Genomic DNA, 23,203 nt, shown 5'->3' on the forward strand with positions numbered 1-23,203 from the left:
AACATGGACAGGATATAGAGACTATAGGAAGATTGAAAGGAAGAAAGATTATCTGATTGTCAAAGAATTTGTGTGGGGCCTTGGAGAAGTGGCCTATGCCCTAGCTTCAGGATCTAATATACGTGATGCTGAGCAAGCTACTTGAACAAGGTTTTGCCCAGCTTTCCACAGCCCAGTTTTCAAGCTAACTGCCCGGGGTGTTACAGCTGGAAAGCTCAGCACTTTTACAGCAGAGCTAGGCATCTGTCATGAAGTTAGTTGGAGAAATATGGTGCGGTACTTGGAATAGCAAGATTGGGAAATGCTCTTGTTTCTGAAAAATCAGTTCCAAAGCTTCTGTAATTGGTGAGCATATTTTGGATAACTTTGTATGAAATGCAGTGAGTTTATCAACATCAACCCAGAATGGTGTTAAGACATGATTGTACAAAAGTGGTTGAAAATGAATAGATTTCTCACAGTCCTGCAGTAGACATGTTCTAGGGAGGCCTGCTGGTGAGATGTGGGTGCCTCCGTTCAGCGTCTTGTCTTCGCACAACCCATTCAGAAATGTTTCACATTCCCCACATCTTATCACTTCAGCAGCCTGCATACCTATCATGGGGTCTGGATTCCTGAAACTCCAGCTCTCCCTAAAAAGGGAGTTAGGCAACCTGACACTCTCATTCCTGTTGCATATTAACGATCAGATGTGGTAAAAGCAGCACAGAAACACAGAGGAGGAAAGGAATGAAAATGTATGCTGAGTGGCTTGGATAATTTGAGATAAACAAGGCTTGGAGCCATGCTCTTAATGAGGAAGATAAAAAGAAATCTGCAATTACTACCAGTTTACTGAATGAGCCAGTGGACTTAAAGGAAAAAAAGAGCAGTGAGTGTGTAATTAAAAACTGTAACATGCATGCAAACAAATGGCAGGAAAATTGAAGTTGCCTGGGCAACGTTAATGCTGACATTGCCCAACTTCTAAGTGCTTGACTTTGTAACCTTAATGTTAACATCTTTTAGACATAATATATAATTAGCCACAGCCAATTAGTGATGCTATAGCTCCTGTTGGTAACCAGTAATATTTGCATTTAAATATGGTGAAAGATTACTGCTGGCTATACTGTATTATTTAATTATAAAGTCAGTTTAGAAATGAAATTATATCTGAAGCATTTGAGAGATTCCCTTGAGCTGAAGTGATGGAACAATTACTACTGCAGTTTGGCATGAGGAAACTTTGCTGAAAGTCTAGAACTGCATCTAAACATACAGTTTGATTAGCTGTCCATGTGTAGGACCACTCCACACTGCTGATGAGCAATTTAAAAATGTAGTGTAAGAAAAGAAATCATAACAACTATGGACACTTCTTAGCAACTCGAATATCAAATTTATTGTTTTAAAAGTCAGTTCAGAATAATGCAATTACTGTAAATTCAGTACCATGATGGAAAAACAACCAGTGTGTTTTAGCTGATTACAATCACTATGAATAAAAAGTTGTGGTTTCTGCTAACAATTCATGATGCCCAGACACTACAGCTGGGCAAGGTCTGACAGCTTCATGCCAAACAGCTGTGGCTTTGAAGACACAGAGGTTTCTAAATCACTTTCTGGAAAAAGAGGTATTAACAAGAAGGATGCATGAGTGCATGCAGCTTTCTAGTAATGTGGGCAGACTGCTGGAAAATAAGAATATGCTGTCTCTGCCTGGCATTAGAAAGTCCACTATACAACTGAAGAAAAAAACACAGATGCATAGGAAAATACCAACTCGAGAAACTTATATACAAACATATCATAAAAATAGGAAGGCAACAAAAACAAACTTCAGAGTGATCACATTTTTCCCTGGACTTTGAGAACCCGGAAGTAGAAGGAGGTAAGATCTCAACAGTCACTACAGTTCTCTTAAAAGACAAGGATGGAAAACTGCAGTGAATTTCTTTGGGGAGAGAATGCTGTACTGAAGGTCATGATCGTTAGAGTCACTGATAAAGATCCTCCAGCTTTAGGTGACGTGAATGCACAGATCAGGCAATGAACATTTACCAGACCAAGCCAATGCAGGGTGATAATGCTACTAGCTTTCTAAGGTAATGCCACCATCAGAGCACACATTTGGCTGCAATCAGCCTCTTGTTGGATGGGTCAGCTGTGATCTCACTTGTCAGCCTGACTGGTGGCTTGTCCTTACTACCAGGTGTAAGAAGAAAATTCACCACTTGCCTGTGGTCATTCAGCTACAGGCCTTAGAGTTAGCTCCTGGCTTTTGTCCTTGGACAGATCGCCTGCTCCCAGTCCTAAACTTTATATTATAATGGAGTTTTTGACCTATAGCCTGTCTTCTGTCCATGTTCTTGCCTTGCTTTTTGACTATGAGGCTCTTCACCAGTTTTGCACAAGGTCAGTGACTTTTAAGAAACAGTGTGTGCACAGCCAAAGAAGAACAAGGGCACATAAGAACACAAGAATGTGTTTATGGATTATCTCAGTGGTCCACCTAGCCCCGCCTACTGTCCCCAAGAGAAACTAATGCTGCTCTGGGCCAAAACCACCATTCAGTGTTCTGAAGTGTAAGACGAGGACATGGAGGCAGTGAAACTCCTACGGTTTCATGATCGGACAGAAGCAGTATCTTTTTTTTTAGATCATTTTATGGCTTTTTAATTAATGAATTTCTCTCTACACCTTTTGAACCTGTAACTGCTTACACTTCTTCGCACTGGGAAGGGTGAAGACCAGTAAGTTTTGATTCCCCTCCACTCCATGAGGTGGCACAATAGAAATCTTCTCAGATGTATTATGCATTACTCTGAAGCAGACACTATAGATAGCCAAGGAAAAGTATCAAGTGTTGCACACGGATAGCAAGAGCTTTTTGAGTTCTTGATTGTGCAATGATGTTAATAATGTATTGAGTATCTAGATGTATTTGTGCTTATAAGCAACATATATAGATGGATTATTCCCTGGGTTATGTCATACTTAATATTTCACAGCATGGTCACCCACCACCCTTGTGAATATGTCTTTCAGATTGCGAACAGTGGAGACAGCTTTAGACCCACTAAAGTAAGCATATGATAGTGTGGAATAAAGTGTCATTTCTAGACTTCTCTAACAATTGTTGCATCTTCCTAGATTAGCCATCCCACAGTGAGTATATTCAGTCTAACAACTCATCAGGAAAGAATGCAGATGAATTTTAAAGTCCAAGTCTCCTTTTGATTGGCAGGTAACATAAAATGTGGAAAATAGGTATTTTCATAGCTTGTCTCAGGAGAAAGCAAAAATAATTCAGGGCTATACACTAATGAGACTGATGAAAAATGACTAGCTTTGAATCTTAGATATTGTTCAGCTATAACAAAACCAAACAGCAAAAATAATAAAAATAATAAAATAATAAAAAAAAGCCAAACAGAAATTCTTTTGTTTTCCTCCTGTCTCACCTATACCACAGTGTAATTCCACGAAATCTTTAAGAAAGCCCACAAAAGAGGAGGAGCAAGCTTTGCTTTGCAAAGCACAGAAGGAGATTTTACTTTGGTGTCTACAGAGTCCTGTTAAACTGTTTTACAATGTTATGAACATATCAGATGGCAGTAACACAGGAATAACCATGGGACTTGCTCATTTCATCCCACATTGCAGATCTTCACGAAACCACAAAAAGTGCCAAGGGACCCAGCCATGCCCCTCTTCACAAACTCATTTCCACTGAGATTCTAACCCATTTCTTCAAAATAGGACATATGAGAGGATGTAAAAAAATAGTTTTCAGATTAAAAAAACCCCAAACAAGCAGCCTCTACAGGTTGTTTTTCATTTAAGCTTGGGTAAGATTGCTTACATGTCTCATTATAACTGTAGGGAAAAAGCAAGTGTGATGGGTTGTTAGAATACTATTCATAATCCCTTGATATTGGCTATGCTGAGTTTTGTTTTATTTTTAAGAGGAAACCAGAGTGGCTTTCCTGCAGATTCAACTTTTTGCATGGCAGGGAAGAAAAATGATCTTTTGAAATCTGTGAATCCAGCTCCCAGACTGTAATACAAGAAGGTACCAGTGAGGTCATCCAGTCTGATCCCTGTAACACAAACCAGAGAATCTCACCTCCTACTTCCTGTGTCCACTCCAATTTCTGGCTGAAGGCAAATAAACTTCTCCATTCCAAAGATATTACTAAATTGCAGCCTGATAGAATGAAATCAAGGAGGTCTCTTAAAACAGACAACAAATCAGGGTCCAGTAAATCCATCAAGAAAATCTCTTTACACTTTATCTTAAGTATGGCCTTCACAAATCAGTAACTTGACATAAGGATATACTTGTTTATAACTCACTGAAGAACCACACAAGCTATGACAGAAATGCTGCAAGCAAACACACAGAAACAGAAGAATCCAAAGACAAACCAATATCCACTTTCTCTATGCATTTTTTTAGACCTACCTGTATTTATAAACAAAAACTCACAGTGCCATTATATTTAGAGCTATAAGTTTAAATGCAAACTCAGTTTTGGAGGGATTTAGCACTCAGCCCTTCTAACTGATTATCAGTTTTCTTGAAAGACCTTAGAGTAACAGGTCGATGGAGATGTTGCAGCACATGAATTGATCTCAGAATCTTCTGCTAGAACAGTGAAAACATAACATTCTGCTCTCCCTTCACATGGTGGAGGTGGGACAGAGAAGGAGAAGCAAACACCAAAAAGAAACAGTAAACAGGTGACAGTGTTAGTTGTGCCAGACGCTCTTTAATGTAGTCACACACTGAGGGGACTGTGAGGGGCCTCTCTGGTGGCCTCACCTCTGAGCTCTCTGCCTTTAATGAAAAACAAAAATATCACACATTTGAGGAATATTTAAGGTGGGACAGCTAAATTCCAAGTCATATTTTTGTTACTGAAAACTACTGTTAATGCCTGGAATGAACAATGCAAAACATCTCCATTGATTTCAATAGCAAGGTACATTCTAAAAAGCAGGGATATGGATTTGAGACCAAAACCTTTAGCTGAGATTTGGCTTGCCTGACTTCTTATTGTCTCTGTCAAGGGGATATGTTAGACAAGGGTCCACAAACATGGAAAAACCACGTTTAGAAAAGTACTGGCACTTTTGTTTCCCTTGTATTACGAAATGAAGCAATCATGTTCAGTTAAAAAAAGTGGAAAATTCTACTCATATACTTTCAGAGACAAAAAGAACAAGCGCAGTGCTGCTCTCCAGCAACGTATAAATCAAAATTTCAACCTCCCTGAAAGTAAACTTTGCTCACTAGACTGCACGGAAATTTTTTAATGTCAAACACAAATTTTCTCATTTCTGCAGACTTCAGTTCCCTACATTAGCACAGTTAGAAAGCTGTCTGACCATGTAAAAGGAAAGTTTCTTAATCTTACTTACTGTCATATTTTTGACCTGCATTCTACATAGACAAAACCTGAAAGGTTCTAAGTACTTGCTGCATCAGTCCCTGCTGCACATAGCACTGATGGTGTATGCTCCTGCTGAACTCACACAGCTAGGATTTCAGTGGTCACCTTTCTAAAGTCACAAACTTTGGTTTGGTTTAGTATCTGCAAAGTGGAGCAATCCTGAAACAAAAAATCACCACATGACTCCTCTCTCCCTGTTTGCTGCTACAGGTTGGCACTTGGGCTGTGCAGTTTAGACCCTGAGAGCATCTTTGTCACTTCTGAGTGATATTTCTCTTCTGCAAGAGCCATAACTGCTCATACGGAGTCAAACTTTGCACTCCAAAGGCCAAGATAATCAGTGACTCTAAAGGTGACACAATAAAATGATGAAGTAAATAGTGAAAGAGATGAAAAAGAACTGGAAGACTTTTTCTTAGGAACATTCTGTTGAGGAGAACAGCCAGTGGGTTTGTACAGTGAGATGCAGAGATTCAGAGAGATGGAAAAACTCCTCTGACGGACACATTTGGTCTTATCTTAAAGTGCAGGATAAACATCTATCCCCAAAACATGTAATTAAAATCAGAGGAAACAAAAAAAGAAAGACCAGGATACATCTGTCACAACTGATAAATGGAGTTGTTTAGACAGGTATTTATGCTGCCATCATGAATAGCTTTGAAAGATAAATTACTGAAAAACCCCCAGCACAGAAAACCCCCCACTCTAAATCTCTGGTGGCTGAGACAGCAACATTTACACACTTAAATAACTTTATGGATGCTGATGGTTCCACTTAAAGGGATTGTTCTCATGTTTGTGTAATGTTTGGCTTGTAATATGTCCCTACATGGACTGGTGAGCAGAGATGAGCAGCAGCCTGCTACCTCAGAGTTTTATGCTGTTGGGTGAGGACTACAGGAGCAAGCTGCAGGTAATCCTGTAAAAATCAGGATTCATACCATGGGCTGGAAGGAGTATGTGAAATTGTGGCAATGCAACAACTATCAGAAGCACCACACTATTTGGGTCCAAACATCATAAAATGTCTTTTTTTTAATGTGTTTTCTTTCCCTGAGAAATTTCAGAGGAGTTGTTAGTGAGATCTGACGTAAATCAGCTCTGTTAAATCACAATATTGCTAATATGTTACGAGGTACAAAAGGATAAAATGAAGAAGCAGTGCAAGCTGTTTATCCTTTTTCTGTAAGTACTGTACCTTCCCTGCCCAGAACCTGGTCTAATAAACACGCATATCTCTGAAGGCTGATTGGCTGCAGGACTGTGACCTAACACTTTGGTGGGGACTGTAGAATTAACCTTCTGGTCAGGAATATGATAAGCCATTTTTATACCTGCTTCACCGCTGAAGCACATCATTGCACAAATGCCCCTGGACTTCTGCCAGTCCCCAAGTATCTTCTTGAACCTGAAGGGGTTTTCTTCATTGCTTAAAAATAATGTGAGTGCTCTTTTTTCCTTTCTTTTTATTTTTATGCCAGAACAACTAACTGAAATCAGCTGTCCTTGTAGGAAACAAAGAAAACAAGCCACTTTTGCCATGAGACAGACTTGCCAAGATCAACTCCAAGCATACTGTCAAAATTAGGGCCCAATTACATGGGGAACAAGCGTACCCTGCCTTCGGTATGTTTTACAGGAGGGCAGCCCATGCACAGAAGTTGCCCCAAGCTACAGACATAGCTTTTTTAGCAGCCAAGCTGATCCCATGGTGTTCCTCACTAATGCCAAGCCTCCAGGCAGCTATGGAGCCTTTTCATTGGGAAGTAAAATGATTAACCAAATTGTAATTGCAGACCGGTGTTTGGTTAGACTTCAATGCCTATGGATCAATGAGCTATCTAATTAGAAATCTTAAGTTTGAAACATGTTTGTAAAATTATACCCATTGCTATTAAATTTACATGTCTCAAAGGAGATATATTTGAATTTCTGTAATAAGTTTCTCAGCATGTTTGCTTTAAAGTACTTCCTACACTCAGCTGTTAGACAGTGTGTTTACAGGAGGGTCCCAAAAAGATATTTTTAATTACTTTGACTATGAAAATATTCAGTTTAAAGTCAAAACCTACAGGCATTTTTGAGTGACTTTGTGTGTGTAGGTGGAATGGCTCACGTCTGTAAGCATACCCAATGTTGGATCCAGAGTTTAGAAATAAACTGTATACTTTTGTTTTCTAATCAGGAAATACTCTGTAGTTTTAGCAACTGAAGGACTCTTCAGAATTTTCTTCTAACAGCTGCAACTTAATATCCAACTTCTACCTAAAAACATCTTCTCTGTGAATAGATGAACTAAAAGAGAGCTTTGCTCTTCTTGCAAACACCAATAAACTTATAAAACTATCTGGAGCTCTATTTGGCCAGACTGCATCACCCTTGAAGATTTTTCTCTCTTTATTATCAGCAAGGAACAAGTTAAAAAAAAAAAAAAAAAAAAAAAAGAAAAGAAATCCAGCATTGACTCATTTATTCTTCAGGTCATATTGATTTTTTTTTAATTAAATAATACACGACATGTTTAAGTCTTACCAAATATTGTAGGAGTTTTTGATGGGCTGTTTGTCTTAAGCACAGCCATCAGTTTATAGATTAAACTGTGCTTTTATGCAAATTCCTTCTTGTCTTTTACAGACAGTAGAATAATTAAATGAATGTAATTATTTTTCCTAGAATAAGTCAGTATATACAGAGATGATGAAAGATTTAATAAAGATATTTCCTTCATTAGGGACTAGTTCTGCATTTTCTACTATGAATAGCATTTACAAAAATAATGCTATTCCCACTCTAGTCAATAGGACTTCTCACAAGGGTAAAGTGTGCATTGTTTGACCTTATCCTTGTTCATTAATGCCTATAAAAAAATCCATTAGACTACTTAAGGAAAAAACACATAGAAAGAGAACACTGATAATTTTACTAATGTTGCACAAAAAATTAATAAAATTCTCTGGCAATGCTAGAGCCCTCTGGATTATCATCTCAGCCTTGTTTTATTAAATGTTATTATCTCTAACTGCAGTGTCAAACCTAGAGCAATGGAAATCTTTTGCAAATAATTAATGGTATAAAGATAGTATTTTTTTTTTCCTGCTGGATAAATTACCTGTGAATACATCATGATTTTTCCTATATATTAAAAACATGCATGAAAACAGCACAGATTAATTATTTCAATTCACTGCATCCACAATTTTATTACCTTAGTCTCTTCCTGTAACTTATTTCCCTGATGAACTGACTTGGAAGAATCTTTATGCCACTGTTTAGTTCCTGATGAGATAAACAGGTGATAACTGTGCTGGTCAGGTTTACCTTTATAAATACTATTAAGAGTTTTTCCTCTTTCTCTTTTACTTTCTTTCTTTCTTATTCTGTACCCAGGTCTCAACAGATGTTTTGCCCTTACTTCCATCTCCTTACTCTTTTCAATTCTTATCTTACCAGACCCTTCAGTCAAGACCTGGGTCTATGCTACAGAAGTTTCTCCACTGATCTAAATTCTAGTCTTTGGTGCTTATCTCAGGCTCCCTCCACTGCCAGCACAGACCCCAGCTTCTGCACAGGCAGGACATGGGTTTTCAGATCCTTCTCTGTGCCAGATCATAGAAGGACGTCCTTGGATTATTAATATCTGTTCCAGCATCTTTAGCAGGGTCGCTACATCGACAACATTTTATAACAATCTCTCACACTTTCCACCCTGAGTTGCAATCCAGATAACATTTTGTAGTTAGATATTCCTCCCACAAAGGAAGGAAAGAACCCACAGTCTTTCACCCACCGAAGTCACTAATCTCACCCCCTTCCCCTGACCAAAATACATTAGCACCACCACAGCATAGGAGACAATGCATCTCAACACTAGTGCTTCTCTTCTCTACCCAGTGAAGATGGTTCTCACCTGTCTGTAATTTCCCTAAGTAGTAACATTTGAAGGAGAGGTCACAGGTCTCTCTCGACTGCAGCAGTGGAGCAAGAACCAAGATCTTGTGGACACTGTGAAAGTCAGATGCCTTGGCAAAAGATCCAACCAAGGTAGAAGCCCACAGGACAGAAACATACCATGGTCACTCAAGTTATCAGACATTTAGCCTGCTGTAGCAACTGCTCTCAAACAACACTTTAACAGAACAGAGGTGGTGGTTGTTTCCTACAGAAAAACACTGGCACACCAGCTCATTCTGATGACTGTACTGTAAGCAGTCTCCTATGCAAATATTTAATGTCCCATGATAAATTACATCTAAAAAATGCTGGGGAACCTGACTAACCAGACTAATGGGGTCAGGGGAAATCCATCAATAAAAAAATGAAAGGAAGGCAAACTATAAATGCAAAACAAAATCTGCAATTGGTGGCAGTTCCTACAAAACTTCCATTTTCAGTTATGTCTAAAGAATATTGATGATTAGTGGTTTAGTTGGAAATTATTTAACGCAAACACTAAATTGAAGGGTTCAGTCTTATTCAGTCTTTATACAATATTTTGAAACTAAGCTGCAGTTTCTACCACATGAGGCATAAAATGAATTAAAGAATGTTTATGCTTCAGCAGACTTGTAACTACACTGCTTAAAGTTCAGTCAGTTTGTGTTTTAATATATTTCTGTTAATTTTCCAATCTGAATGTAGTATTCATTAAAGATGTTTAAATGTGGTCTCTTTCCAAAACCATTTGATCTTCCTGGTTCTTCCTGCTAATGGGGTCTATGCTGGTCTGAATCTTACCCTTTTACAAACATAACACACACATTTTATTAATATGGCTATTTCCATTAGCAAAACTATCTAGGCTGTGCCTCTTTTGCATTCAGTAATATTATGCGCTTCAACAGGTCAATTGCTGCATAGGAGACAGACCATCTATATCGATAAGGTTTGGTACTGAAAGACTTGTGAAGAGGAAGCTGCTCTGACATGGATGCAGTATAGAAATGGGAAAAAGGGATTATAGTCCTGTTTGATAGTGTCATGTGATGGAAGAATATGTGCCAGCCTGCCTGATGTTAATGAAAGAACAAGTGTTCTCCTTTCCTCACCCTTTGCCACTCAGCAGTCCATCCCTGATAAATCAACAATTGCGTTAGGCGAGTTATCTTCTCATAGGCAGAGTAGAAACCATGTATATACAAACCTCTTGACTTCCTTGGGGAAGGTATCCTATGTGTACGTAATGTGGTTGGGGATTGATTCTGAATCCTGCAGAGGAGTGGGGCCTGCTCAAAGATTAAATCAGGCCATCTTGAGGTTAAGGCCTTTTTTTTTTTTTTTTTTTAATTAGCTGTAGTAATGCTTCAGGATCTCACTTCTGAAATCCATGCAGGGAATCGTGCCTACATGTCTACTGTTGTTACCAAACACTTGAGTCTGGGATAGGTGAGAACAACAGTTAGAGATAATTCCGCTGAATCAGGCAAAAATATATTTCAGATGCCTGTATAATTCCTCAGAAAGCAATCAAGACACTCCTTCTGTCACAAAGCTTTCAGAGAGATGTGGGACACCTGAGTAAAGTGTGAGAGGTGGAGAAGACAAAGGATTCAGTGCTCAGATGTTTCCATTCTGAGGCTGACTATCAAACAAAATCTATTGTTTGATGACGATTTGCATGACTGCTAGTTTTCATTTCCCACAGACACTGGCAATAAGAAAATAAAGGGTCCGGTGTACTTCTTTACAGCATTGCATTCCTATCATGTTGCCACTGATGTACCCCAATGACAAATAAGGTCAAAATGCCATGAAGACTTAGGCTGCTGCTGTAAGGTGGTTGTGGGGGGGAATACTTCTTTTGGTAGCCAAGCCAGTGTGTGCTGGCTTGACATGTTTGTGACATTATGGCCTACGGCTTTCCTTTCAACTTCCAGATTCATCAGAGCTGAGCCCTAACACAAAATGTTAACAATGTCCTAGTGGACTCTCATCGTGACCAGTGCAGAAGATGAACACATATGCTCTTCAGTGAGAAAACTGCTCCACCTACATGCACAGTGAGCCTGGATTTGAATCAAAACCCCCTAAAAAGTTACATTAGGCTCATGTCTTGGTGAATATTTTAAAAAATTTTATATTAAAAATATCAATCAAATGTCACTTTAATAAGAGATATATTTTATAGAGCAAAACTTCAGACTGTTAGAAAGTATCATGCCAGGGACGTACATAGTAGCAATAGTGACAGTCCAGCAAAAGGAACTTGATTTTTTCTCTTCGTTAGGACATAGAGCTCAGCACTTGCATAGTATTTCTATCCCCACCTTTGTTTCCTGAATGTAAGAACAATACACAATCCAATCCATGGCACCATTCTTCAGTGCCCTCCTCCTTGACATTCACATCCCGTTAAACTGCACACCCTGCATCATCTTGTTAAACACACAACTGCAGCAGCTCCACACACTTAAGGCCTGCAGCACCTTTTTAAAAGATCTTCTCATGTCAAGCACAAGATAGTTTTATTATTTGTGCATTATTTATAAAGCACAAAAACGAGGAACTGTTTTTCTTGACCTATTCCAGTTAATCCCAAACTTAGACTAATGCTTATTTATTTGGCTTTATTATCTCAAACTAAAAAAAAACCCCAAACAAGAAAAAAATAATCCATTGTTCTTTATAAGGGATAAGCCGGAAGGCATTCCAAAGGCTATTTAATTTATGACAGGTAATTGCTCTCATACAAAAGCACCCTTGTGTTTGGGGTTTTTTGGTGGTGGTGTTTGTTTTTTTTTTTTTTTTTTTTTTTCTTTACCACAGCAGAAAACATCTGGTTTAGTATCAGTTCCCCCTTGGGGTTTGCCACATGTCTCGTGGCAAACTAGACCTTAATTCCACAGCATGTAACCCATCATTTCCTAGAAATGGCAGGTACCAAGAAATACTAGGATGAGGTGATTTAAATGGTAACAACTTTACTGAACTTTCTATGCATATAATAACAGATCTTATTCATAGTCCTTCTCTAATTACTTTTGAAAGGTCCATTTGTGTGGAAACACGATGTCTGTTATAGCATGCATACATCATCCCTTCCCTATCTCTGGTCTCTTGAAATTCATGCTCTCTACCTGCAATTTGATATACTGCATAAATTGCAAATCAGCTGATACTAGGACATTTTTTGTGAGTTTTTGATTAAATTACTTTCACTAACTGTAACACTATGGTACTACTGGAGTTCTGTACCATGTAACAGAAGCCTGGCTGGTTCATACATACCTAAAGTTTTCTTTTTTACAAATGATAATGCTTGAGAAGTCATTTAAAAAAATCTAAGACGTTGAGCATAAATGTGCACAGCATATTTTTCCTTCTAGAAGAACTTGCAGGTTATGTAAATAGAGGAAAAACTTTAAGGAATGACTTGTGATAAATATCCAACATAAAATTAATGACTTAATACCACGAAAGAAACAAAACTCTTACTATAAAAGTTGTGTAAATGGCACAAGTTGATACAATGGCAGATACAAGTCTTCCTACCGCTTGTAGGCTTACCTGTCAAGAGCACTCATATGTTCCGTACAGCTAAATCCAAAATACAGGAACAAAGAATACTTTCAAATTACAGGAAGTTTTTAATGGACAACTGGGAATTCTGTTATGGTAGAAAAACTTTAAAAAGAGGAAAATCTGGTAAATATGTGAAGTTTATCAGTTTGCTAAATTGCTGCCTGATCCTTGAAATACTCTGATCTCCTCCAGAGTTAATGAATTACAAATAGCTGCAAAACTGTAATTATATTGTAGCTAAATATTTATACTCTCACTATTTGATATTTAGTAGCTTTGTAGAAAAATCATAGAATCACAATTAAAAAGTGAGTGGTATCAGCAGTGTACTGTTCAAATGCAACCATACTCAGTGACAAGGCTGTTACTCCCACGTGGCTTGGATTCGGTGAAAGTGAAGTGGGGGGGAAGTTGGAAAATAAAATTACGGAAGTAAGAAGAGAGAGAGAAATGTAGGTAAACCATCAGGGTAACAGTTATAAGAGGAAGGACACGAAGGCATGAAAGGATGTTTAAATTTTGACCAGTATTACTGGCCAGTGTTTCCTGGACCTGTACAAGTCCCAGTTCACCATGAAGCGTCTCCCGCTGCCTCAATAGCAAACAGAATAAATGAGACCAAGTGTTTGCATTCCTGCTTGCTCCTCTTCCTTGTCTCGCAGATGCACACATACAGGAATAGTGTCACAAAAACCAGAGCACTGAATCGGGGAGCAGAAATTTTTGACTCTCAGCTCATCAGACATACTCATCCCACAAGCTGTCTTCAGGACGGTGGGTCACTGAAATTGCCCCAATAATGTTTAGGCTGATTACAAGGCAGAGAAGAAAAAGGGAAGAAAACCAGGTGGGGTAACAGTGGACTGGGGTAGTCTTACTCATTACTGCAAGTAGACTGAAAAGCAAGATATTACCCTTTCAGAAACAGAACTACATTTTTTCAAAGAATCTGCTTATAAAGCCTTGAATATTATAAAATTACCAGATCCAATCCCTGCACCTACTGCCAAGTAGACCACTTTTAAATTTCCCACAGCGTGGGGATTACAGTTAATAAATTGCAGAACAAAGCCGCATTTTCCATCAAGGAATCTAACTGTTCAGGCTTTCCATCCCCTTTAGAAGACTTCTATAGAGAATTGACCATTTCGCAGCATCATGAAGACAAACACTGGAGTAATTTGTAGGACACTCTTGGTATAATTGTACATTCATATTGTATATGTATATGATAACAGTATATGTTATCAATAATATTTGTAGGGTCATATGAGAAGTCATATGTAGGGTCATTGCAGGGTCAAGTTAATGAAGCTATTGAATAGGAAAAAATAGAAGCTCTAGGCAGGCAATATGATAAAGTTCAGTATATGCCATTAGGACACAAGCAGAGGACAGAACAGCAAGCAGAAGTAATGAGGTGAAGAATAGCTATGCCTGCTCTTCACCATTTGGATTACATCACCTCTTAGGACAGGGTGCCAGTTGTACAGTAGGCTCCACAAAACTGGTTATTTTAGGCTGCAGCTCCACAAATAATGTTGTTTGAATAAGCCAGTACTGTTGTGCATTTTTATTGTAGTTGGTTAAAAACGTGCACTGAACAACAGCATGAAATCTTTTCCAGATAAGAGCTGGAATCCTCATCAACACAGTATCTACACTGTGTGACAAGAAAAACGTTAATATAGGAACATCCATTTCTTGGTCATCTACAAAGGATGGCTTGATAACTATGGCAGAAGTGAAGGTATTCTACACTCAGGGCTCAAGGAACAACTAGGAGATATATTTGAGCAAAACCAAGACAACAAAGAGTGAGCAAGATGCTAATGTATCCCAAGGAAGAGAAAAGTATTCTGTGCAGAATGGTTAGTCAGAGTGGATGGCCCTGGATATTGCCTGCAGAAGTTAATTTTTCTGGAAAGCACACTCAGATATTCTGTAAAACCCCAAGTGCAAGCAAACTAATTTAGATATGGCATGAGGTTTGGCACCAGGGAAAGAAAAACTTTACAGTGTGTGGAACTGTCTGACAGTTTCTAGGCAGAAAATAATGGGTTTGGAGAATTTTAAATGTTGTGGCAACCGCAGGTCAGTGTCATTCCCACCATTTCTGCCTGGTAACAAGATATCTCAGAAACAAATTCATGCCACTAATGTAACAATCCTCTTGAAAACAGCGTGACTCCGAAAGAAGTTGTCTATCTTTAAGCACGGGAAAAAAAGCATTTCAACTTGTCAAGAAGGCCTAACCTTAGGACAAGACTTTCTTCCTTAAGCACAAGTCTGACTGAAACAATCCATTTCAAAGCTATGTATGGCTGGCAGCATGGCGGTGGTACCTTCCTGTGGATTGCGACTCATGAGTCCAGCTCTTTCTTTGGATTTTTGCCTAAGTCTGCTTCTAACTTGGGTGTTTTTTTAGTCATCAGTGTGGATAACCAAAACCAACTGTATGCCAATATGAACCAGAGCACTCCCTTTATGTGCCATGACTACAAAATCCGATATGCCATATTAATGCTTTCCTGATGAGCTATGAACACTTGGGATTGATCTTGAATAGCACTGGAAAGAGTTCAGAAGTCCTGCTTGCTTGCTAAAGGAGGGATGACTTTCTTAGGAAGAAAAATGCAGATGTAAGTAGTACAATAAACCTGGAGGTAAATGGATGATTTACAAGTTTCTCAGACTAATAAAATAGCTCTCCTGTAATTATACCTAAGGTAAAAACCTCGAGACTGTTATGCATGCATTTTGCAATGCAGACTAACAAACGTGACAGAGCTGGGCACTGCATAACAGGCTTTGCATAACAACTCATGAAATCACCACTGCTCAATTTTTAGTCAGTTTTGCCACTTAGCATGTGCTTCTCTAAACTGCTGTATCCTGCAAGCAGAACATGCAGCTCATGATTTGCTGGCTCTGGGAGCTGAACTAACCTCAGATTTGATAGAGAGTCATGAGTAGGAAACAATTTAGTTGTTCTCTGAGGTGAAGAATGGAAAGAAGAAGGCATGTGTTGATTAATACACTGCAGTGCTGATCCACCCTTTAATTCGGGGAGTGGAGTCAAAAAATTCCTCTGCCTTGCTTCATAAGGAAAAACTGAATTTGTCTTTGGACTTTTACTGTAAAGCAAGGGATACTCCCACAGCATCTGAAACAAAGGCTAGCAACGCTGGAGGAAAGACATTGCCTGATTTCCACAGACACTGGGTGAGGCTCAAACTTTATACACTTTTGGAGTGAGATAACTAAGTGATGCAAACTGTACTGGCCATTATTAAGGATTAGTATTGAGAGGCAGCAAGAGTATTAGAGTTAATGTCACTAGGACTTTTTACAAACATAGAAATTCAGTCCCAGTATTAAAAAATTGCCAGAATTCTGTACTTCTCAGTCAAAACATTCACATCCTTTTGATCAACAATAATGAGCAGGAACCTTTTTTATTTGATAAAATTTGTGTATACAAATCTATCTTCTACTTGCTTGTCTAATTGATATTTGTCTGCATTCCTTGTTTGTTAAATCCATTTTAACCAGTTCAGTAGAAATAAAAGACTTCAGAATATCTGGGGTACTGCAGATGAAACCAGCTTCTGAACTGAAGTAAATCTGTGTCTCTTAGTGAAATGAATAGACCACTTCAGTCTGAACCAGCTGAGAACCATCCCCTTCTGGGCTGTTTTCTGGAAACACTTTAATAGAACTCATTCCCACAGTTAAGTACAAATGTCATTTTCCTGGGTGGCTGCTGTTGGGACGAGGCTAACATACGCTGCCTTTGAATGTAAAACTCTCTGGTCGTTTTACTGTCTGTAGACACAATATGCTTTTTTTCCCAGCAAAATTACTATTTTTCTATACTTCTCCAGTTTCCCCCCTTACGTTTTTGGGTTTGGGTTTTTTTTTTTTTTTGGGGGGGGGGGGGGGCGTGGGGTGGGTAATTTCCCCGCTCCTTCCCTTGGCTGTCAAACTAAGGCACTCCGGCGGGGCAGGGCGAGGCGAGCTGCCCGCTGTCCCCTGGAGCTGGTGGCAGCCGCAGGGCTCGGCCGGGGGCCGCTGCCGGGACGGGGCCGTGCCGAGCCGGCGGCGTTGTATTTTCCAGCGGAAACATTTTCCGTTATTAGATTTTCCAGGGGAGCGCGGCCCCTCGGCCTCGGCTGCGCCCGTGCTGGGAGACGCCCGCGACCCCAAAGGTGTCCAGCACCGCGCTCACTGCCGGGCGCTGCCTCCGTGCCGCCGGGCGCCTTTCCCTCCCAGGGGGGGCAGGAGCCGGTAAAGTTTTTGGTGCCTCTCTGGAAACTCGCCGGTGCCGGGGAAGCGGGAGCGCGGCGGCGCCGCTTCACGGGGAAGCCTCGCCTGGCACACACCGCCAGCGCGGACAAAGGGGTCGCGCATTTTCCATGGGAAAAGCATCCCAAGTTGTGGCCGGAGGAGGCGACCTGCGGTGGAAGCACCCTTGCCCGCCAAACCCCGGCCCCCGGGGCGCGGCGCCAGCAGGTGCCCTCCTCACCCGCGACACCGGCTCCCTACTCACCGGTCTCCCCATCATCATCATCATCATCACCTTCCTCCTCCTCTTCTCCCTCCTCCTCCTCCCCGTCCAGATCCAGCAGCACATCTTGGTTCTCCGCATTCATCTTCCCCAAGCGGCGGCCCCCCCGCACCCCGCAGCCGCTCTCCCGCCGCCGCCGGGGAGGCGAGACCGCCCCGAGCCCTCCCTGCCCCGGGGCGGGGCGGCGGTGTGGGGGGTGTGGGGGGCGGCTCCGCCCCGGGCCGGGCGGGCGCAGCCGCGCCTGTTGCTCCCAGCCGGGCCCACCTCCCGCCCGGACCCGGCGCGCCCCGGGAAGGGTGGGGCTGGAGGTGGGGTCGGGGCCAGCGGCGGAGCCGCTCCCTAGTCCCCGCATCGGTACCAGCTCCTAGAGGGCGACTTGCGGGAGCTGCCGGAGCGGGGAGAAGGCACCTCCTGACCTTTGGGCACAGAGGGGCAGAGAGCGTGATCAAAGCCGTGCTCTGCGAGCAGCCACGCTGACATGCTTCGTTAACAGCGTCCTGAATTATTAAAAGAGGGAAGCTGGGAAAACATTACATTAACAGTTGTGCGCTTTATTCTGTTTTTTTTGCAGTTGGCTGTATCAAACTCATATTCATGGCCATATCATAAACTGACCAAACGCCATCTTAAAACTGATTAGGAAACATTTTTTCAACAGGATCCAGTATAAAGATTTTACAAAGATTTCTCTATTTTCCTCCATATGTTTACCCTTCGTAAACTGGGTCGGGAGTGAAACCCCTGGGTCTTAAATCATGCACCCAAGCATTGAAGAACGCACCATTGCTAAATACCTCTGAAAATGTAAAGCCCACATGTGTAAAAAATCTCAAACCATTAAGTATTGGGAGAGTTATTCGGAGAAGGTCACAGAAGTTGGAGCGGAAAGGCTGAAGAACTGAATAAACAGCCTATCTTTGGAGCTATACTGAGGTATTCAACTCAGTTGACTGTTTCACAGGTGAGAGGTTGTCCTCATGTCCATTTTAGTCTATAGATACAAACTAGGAGAATTTTGTAACACGGAGAATGCAGAATTGTCACTATGTAGAAATGCTGTGAGGTCAGAAGTGGTCATAAAACATGACTTGTGTGCTCAGCAATATACCAATCTACTCACATGTATTGGTTCCGGGAGGAAAGTGGATGGTTCCTAAAACTGAAAGGCTTCTGGAGGAGTGCCCAGAGAGGAACTGGACTGAGCCTGAATCGTGGGAAGAAGTAGAAATAATACTGGAAAAATGGATTGAAGAAACAGGGGACTCCTGTCTGGGGAAAGGAGAAGATAAGAAGAGAAGAGCAAGATAACCTCTTTTTTGTCTGCATAAAGCATTAAATACCCTATGAGCAATATATTTTCAATATCTAGTCTATTGCTGATACCAAAATGGCCTACAGGACCCAAGATGTCTAAGGTGTACAAACAAGAATCTGGATGAAAAGCCATTTGTCAGATAAGCTTGTCGCCTGCTAGTACGGTTATCTGTTGTCAAGCAGCTGTGGGTTAGAGTCACAGCAGGGCCTGGCATTACAGCAAGTCTAAGTGCAAGCAATTTCAGACAAAAATGAGTTGAGAAATTTAATGGGGAAGTTTTGGAACAACTGCTTAGCAAAGACCCCCTCTCACTGATTGCTTGAAGAGAGAAGTGGTCTGCAGGAGTATAAGTGAAATCTTCAGAACAGAAACTACCTTATCGATGCCAGCATTGGTATTAGCACGTGAGTGTTATCTGCACCATCAGACCCTGAGCATTTTTCTCACTCTGTTAGATAAAGAAATCCTCACAGAACTGAACGGGAGGATGGCAATATGATGAGGAGATACCCAGTAGAGGGTAATGATGCAGGGTAAGACGTGTTTTCTTGTGTTCCAAGTTAGAAATCTGGTGCTGCCCTGTGACACAGCCACTCTGCCTTTGACCATCTCAGCACATAGTGACGTTACAAGGGGAGAGCATGTTACCCCAGCCAGGAGTGTTTACTCCAGGCTGACTAAGCCACAGACGCTGCATGGTTTCGATGTGTCCAGCAGAGAGTTTCAGTGACATTTTTTATATATACCTATATATTTCTATACCTGTATTGTGTGATATTTAACTGCCCTCCGTCCTTGTGGGTCCTCCAAAATGTGGTCCTGCTGGTGAGATCTTATTTTGTAAATGATAGGAGGAGAGCAGGGATTGCTACAGACAAGGTGCAGCTTTGGTTTAGGACTGTGATGTGAGATTTGTGTACTCTGTGATACACACTAGGGACATCATTGTTACCTTGGTTACATACTTCCCATTTTCACATTTCATAAATGAAGATGTAATCAAAAAGCTGCAAAGTAAAAAGAATAATAAAAAAAAAAAGTGTACAAAAAAGCAGCATTTCAAAAACAGGCTATACACAAATGTGTTTTTTTAACTTGATCCTACTAAAAATACAGGTAGAGGATCTACCTCTTCAGTCCTGCTCTCACTGTAAGATTTCTCCCAGAAATTACAGAGCACGACGATTTTGTAGGCTTCATTCAGCCTTCAATACCTGAATGTTTAATGTCATGGATTAGTTCAGACCCAAGTTTTGAAGTTATCTGAAAAGGCAACAGAAATACTCTGTCTCAAATTCCCATAAAACTTTTTGAAAATGCATAGTTATTTGTTTTTTAACTTTACACCTGATGCAAATATTTCAAAGTGTACTTTTGATAAAGTGCCAAAGCTTCAAAAGCTAGGTTTTGTTACTCCTGAAAAACAGATATTAAAAAAAAACCCATAGCAAATTGAGAGAAAAACGCAACAGCACCACCCTGCTGCCATCTCTTTTGTCAGACGGGTAATAACAAAATATCTGCTCAAAGAAGTGCCGTTATGTAACCTCTAGCCGACAAACAGAGTTTTTCAAAAGTCAGCTGAAATGAAAAAATTAGGCTAAACCAAATTATTTTTCCCCCTCAGTTCAAGCATGTCTGTTTTCAATTTTATTGAAGAAGAAGTAAAAATATTTTAACATTCCTGGTAGTGAGAAACAGAGCAAAAGTCTGTGGAGCCGGTGGAAAAATTGCTTGCATGGGTAAGGGTTTCATAGCAACAATAACAACATAGTTCAGGAAGAGAGACTAAAAGGGATTGTTTAGTCCAGTGGTGACAAAACTTTGGCACAGGCACCAAGTCTCTAACTGACATGGATCCGGGCTGACACCAGGGTCTCTGAATCACAGGGCCTTTGACAGTGAATCTGTCACTGAGCATCAGAAATATGCTGTCGATCGCTGGTCTTGTCCAGCCCCCAGCGGTAAGACAGGTTTGAACATATCCAGACATTCATGCCAAATATTTGCCGGTCATGTGCTTCACAGTCTCCGGTGAGGAGTCTGTGAGGTCCCCAGGTAAGGTCTTGCCAGAGTTTCTCTCCTGTTGATACACAGCCAAAATGATTTCGCAGCAATCAAAGCTGTTTTCTTCTTGTCCTTCTCCCAGCATCTATGAGAACAGCTACTTAATAATAACATATTGCATATGGCAAATTATCACTTTAATGCCTCTGGAGCTTTTCTCGTCCAGAGTACCCAAACCCAGGTCTTTCAGCCTTCCAGCATGTAGTACTGTCTGTGCTTTCCTTTCTGCTAAGAAGTTAGTGTAAAACACTCAGTATGAGACTCCATGGAAGGAGAAGGTGACATTATTTTACAAAATCTCTTAAGTAAATTGGCTTTGCCCTCTCACAGTCCTTTTCCCAGTGATCTCATTCACTTACTCTCTCACACCCATGTACTTACAGGAACCAAGATGTAAGTGTTCAGGTGGTCTGGCCAGGGTCACTTGTGGGCAACACAGAGAACAAGGGGGCCGTGAAGTCTCCATCCTTGGAGATATTAAAAAGCTGTCTGGACACAGTCCTGGGCAACCTGCTCTAGGTGGCTCTGCTTGATGACCTTGGTGACCTCCAGAGGTCCCTTCTAACTTCAATCATTCTGTGATTCTGTGAACAGATGCCAGATATCAGGTCCTCATCACATATGTTAAGCAATGACAAACTAATTTTTTGACAAGTCTTTTATACTCAAGAGCCAAAAATCCTTATGGCATAATTCTTTTGCATCAGAATTTTGCTTATTTCCACCTCCATAAGTTTTAGGCAAGTCTGCTGAAAGTTCCTTCAGGCCACAGTCTGTATTCAAGCTGAGCTGAGAGGAAAAGTAACGGCATATATGATGTGCTGTTACCTTCATTCCATCTTCCTCTTGTTAGAGGGCAGGGTCTTCTGCCGACAGGTAGACTGTGGTTGGTTTTACTGGAGTGCAGGCCTCCTGGGCTTAACACAGGCAACAGTCCTTAATTTTACTGTTGCGGTCTATGTCCTTCTTTATGAATATGGTCCATTTTTTACATTGTTCTGCTGTTTCTTCTCGTGCTTATGCAGCTATATCCACTCATGCTTCATTTCTTCCATCTTAATATTTCCATTACAAGTCAGTACCTCTGTACACCTTCTTTCATTGCCTAATACTTTATTTTAAAGTATAGCACCCAAAATACAAATACTGTATTCCAGGTAACTACTCACCTACAGTGAATACAATTGTTGTGTATGTCGTATATGTTGTACCATTTTGAATGTGATGCTCCTTCTAATATAACCCAGAGTGACAATTAATTTTTTTGTAGGAGTATCACGCTGTCAACTCATATTTCTATTGCAGTCTGCAATAACTCTTAGATTAATTTCTTCACTTGAGCTCTTTGTCAGGCTATTTCCCCTTTTGTATTTCTGCGTTGATTTTCTTCTTCTAAGTGGACATTTTTTCCCCCTTATTATATTTCTTTATTTGATCAACCCTGTCTCATTTTTCAAGATAATTTTGAATTCAGGTGTTGTCTTTTACAGTGCTTGCAAACTGCTGGGGGACAAAATCCATACTGCTTAAACCACAGTCATAGCAAAATAAAGACCATGAACATCAAGGAAGCAGACAGCAAATGTGGAAGACTGATAGGTCAAGTGTACTTAAAAAAAAACAAACTTGGAGGGGAAGAGTTTTGTGGGAAAGATATCGATTATTTAAAGATACTGTATTAAGGCTGCTACAGCAAATTCTATCAGTGAAGACAAAATTTGGGAAGAATAGTAGGAGACAAGTATCACTTCATGAGGAATTCTTTAAGGATACAAAGGTCAAACTAGTCCATCCCTGTGGGATTCATTGCAGAGCAGAGAACACAGCTGTCTTTCTGTTCTGCATTCTTAGGTAGAATGAAGTCATTATCCTGGAGACCAAAGAAAGTCTATTATTTCACATTTCATAAAACATTAGGCTTTTTAATAACTGCTGGGATATTGTACCTTTGTGTCTGAAAGCAGGTGAATTTCAAAGCATTACTGAAACTGTTTGAAACAGTAACAGGAAAGAGACTATTTGAAACACTCTATTAGATAGCCTGCAAAGCCCTGGTTCTAATAGAGAAATAAAATCAGAGAGAAAATAAAAACAAATAAATTGTCATTCCCCACAAGAAATTCCCTTAAGTGCACTGAATAATTCAGAAATTTGCTGCTTTAAAAGTCAGTAAAAGAAAATGTAGGAGAATGTACTTCCAGTTCACCAAACCATGTATTTTCCCTGGTACTGTTAGATTAGTGCTTATAGTCTGTTCAAGACTAGAGAAAAATTACTGTGAAGAGTTTG

The 23,203-nt window shown here is 40.4% G+C and overlaps 1 protein-coding gene across 7 annotated transcripts in view; it reads right to left on the minus strand.

Moving 5' to 3' along the window:
* ANO6 (anoctamin 6) overlaps positions 1 to 17,656 on the minus strand; it is an 81,713-nt gene extending 64,057 nt beyond the window's left edge. For all 7 annotated transcript variants that reach the window (XR_012633425.1, XR_012633423.1, XR_012633424.1 and 4 more), the window contains exon 1: positions 17,515 to 17,656. Coding sequence is in view for 4 of the 7 variants with exons in the window: in XM_074903003.1 (XP_074759104.1) it covers positions 17,515 to 17,617 (103 nt within the window). In the remaining 3 variants the exon portion in view is untranslated. The remainder of the gene's footprint in view (positions 1 to 17,514) is intronic.
* Between the last annotated feature and the right edge of the window lie 5,547 nt (positions 17,657 to 23,203).

Source organism: Athene noctua, chromosome 3 (genome assembly GCF_965140245.1).
Source record: "Athene noctua chromosome 3, bAthNoc1.hap1.1, whole genome shotgun sequence".
Taxonomy (NCBI): Eukaryota; Metazoa; Chordata; class Aves; order Strigiformes; family Strigidae; genus Athene; species Athene noctua.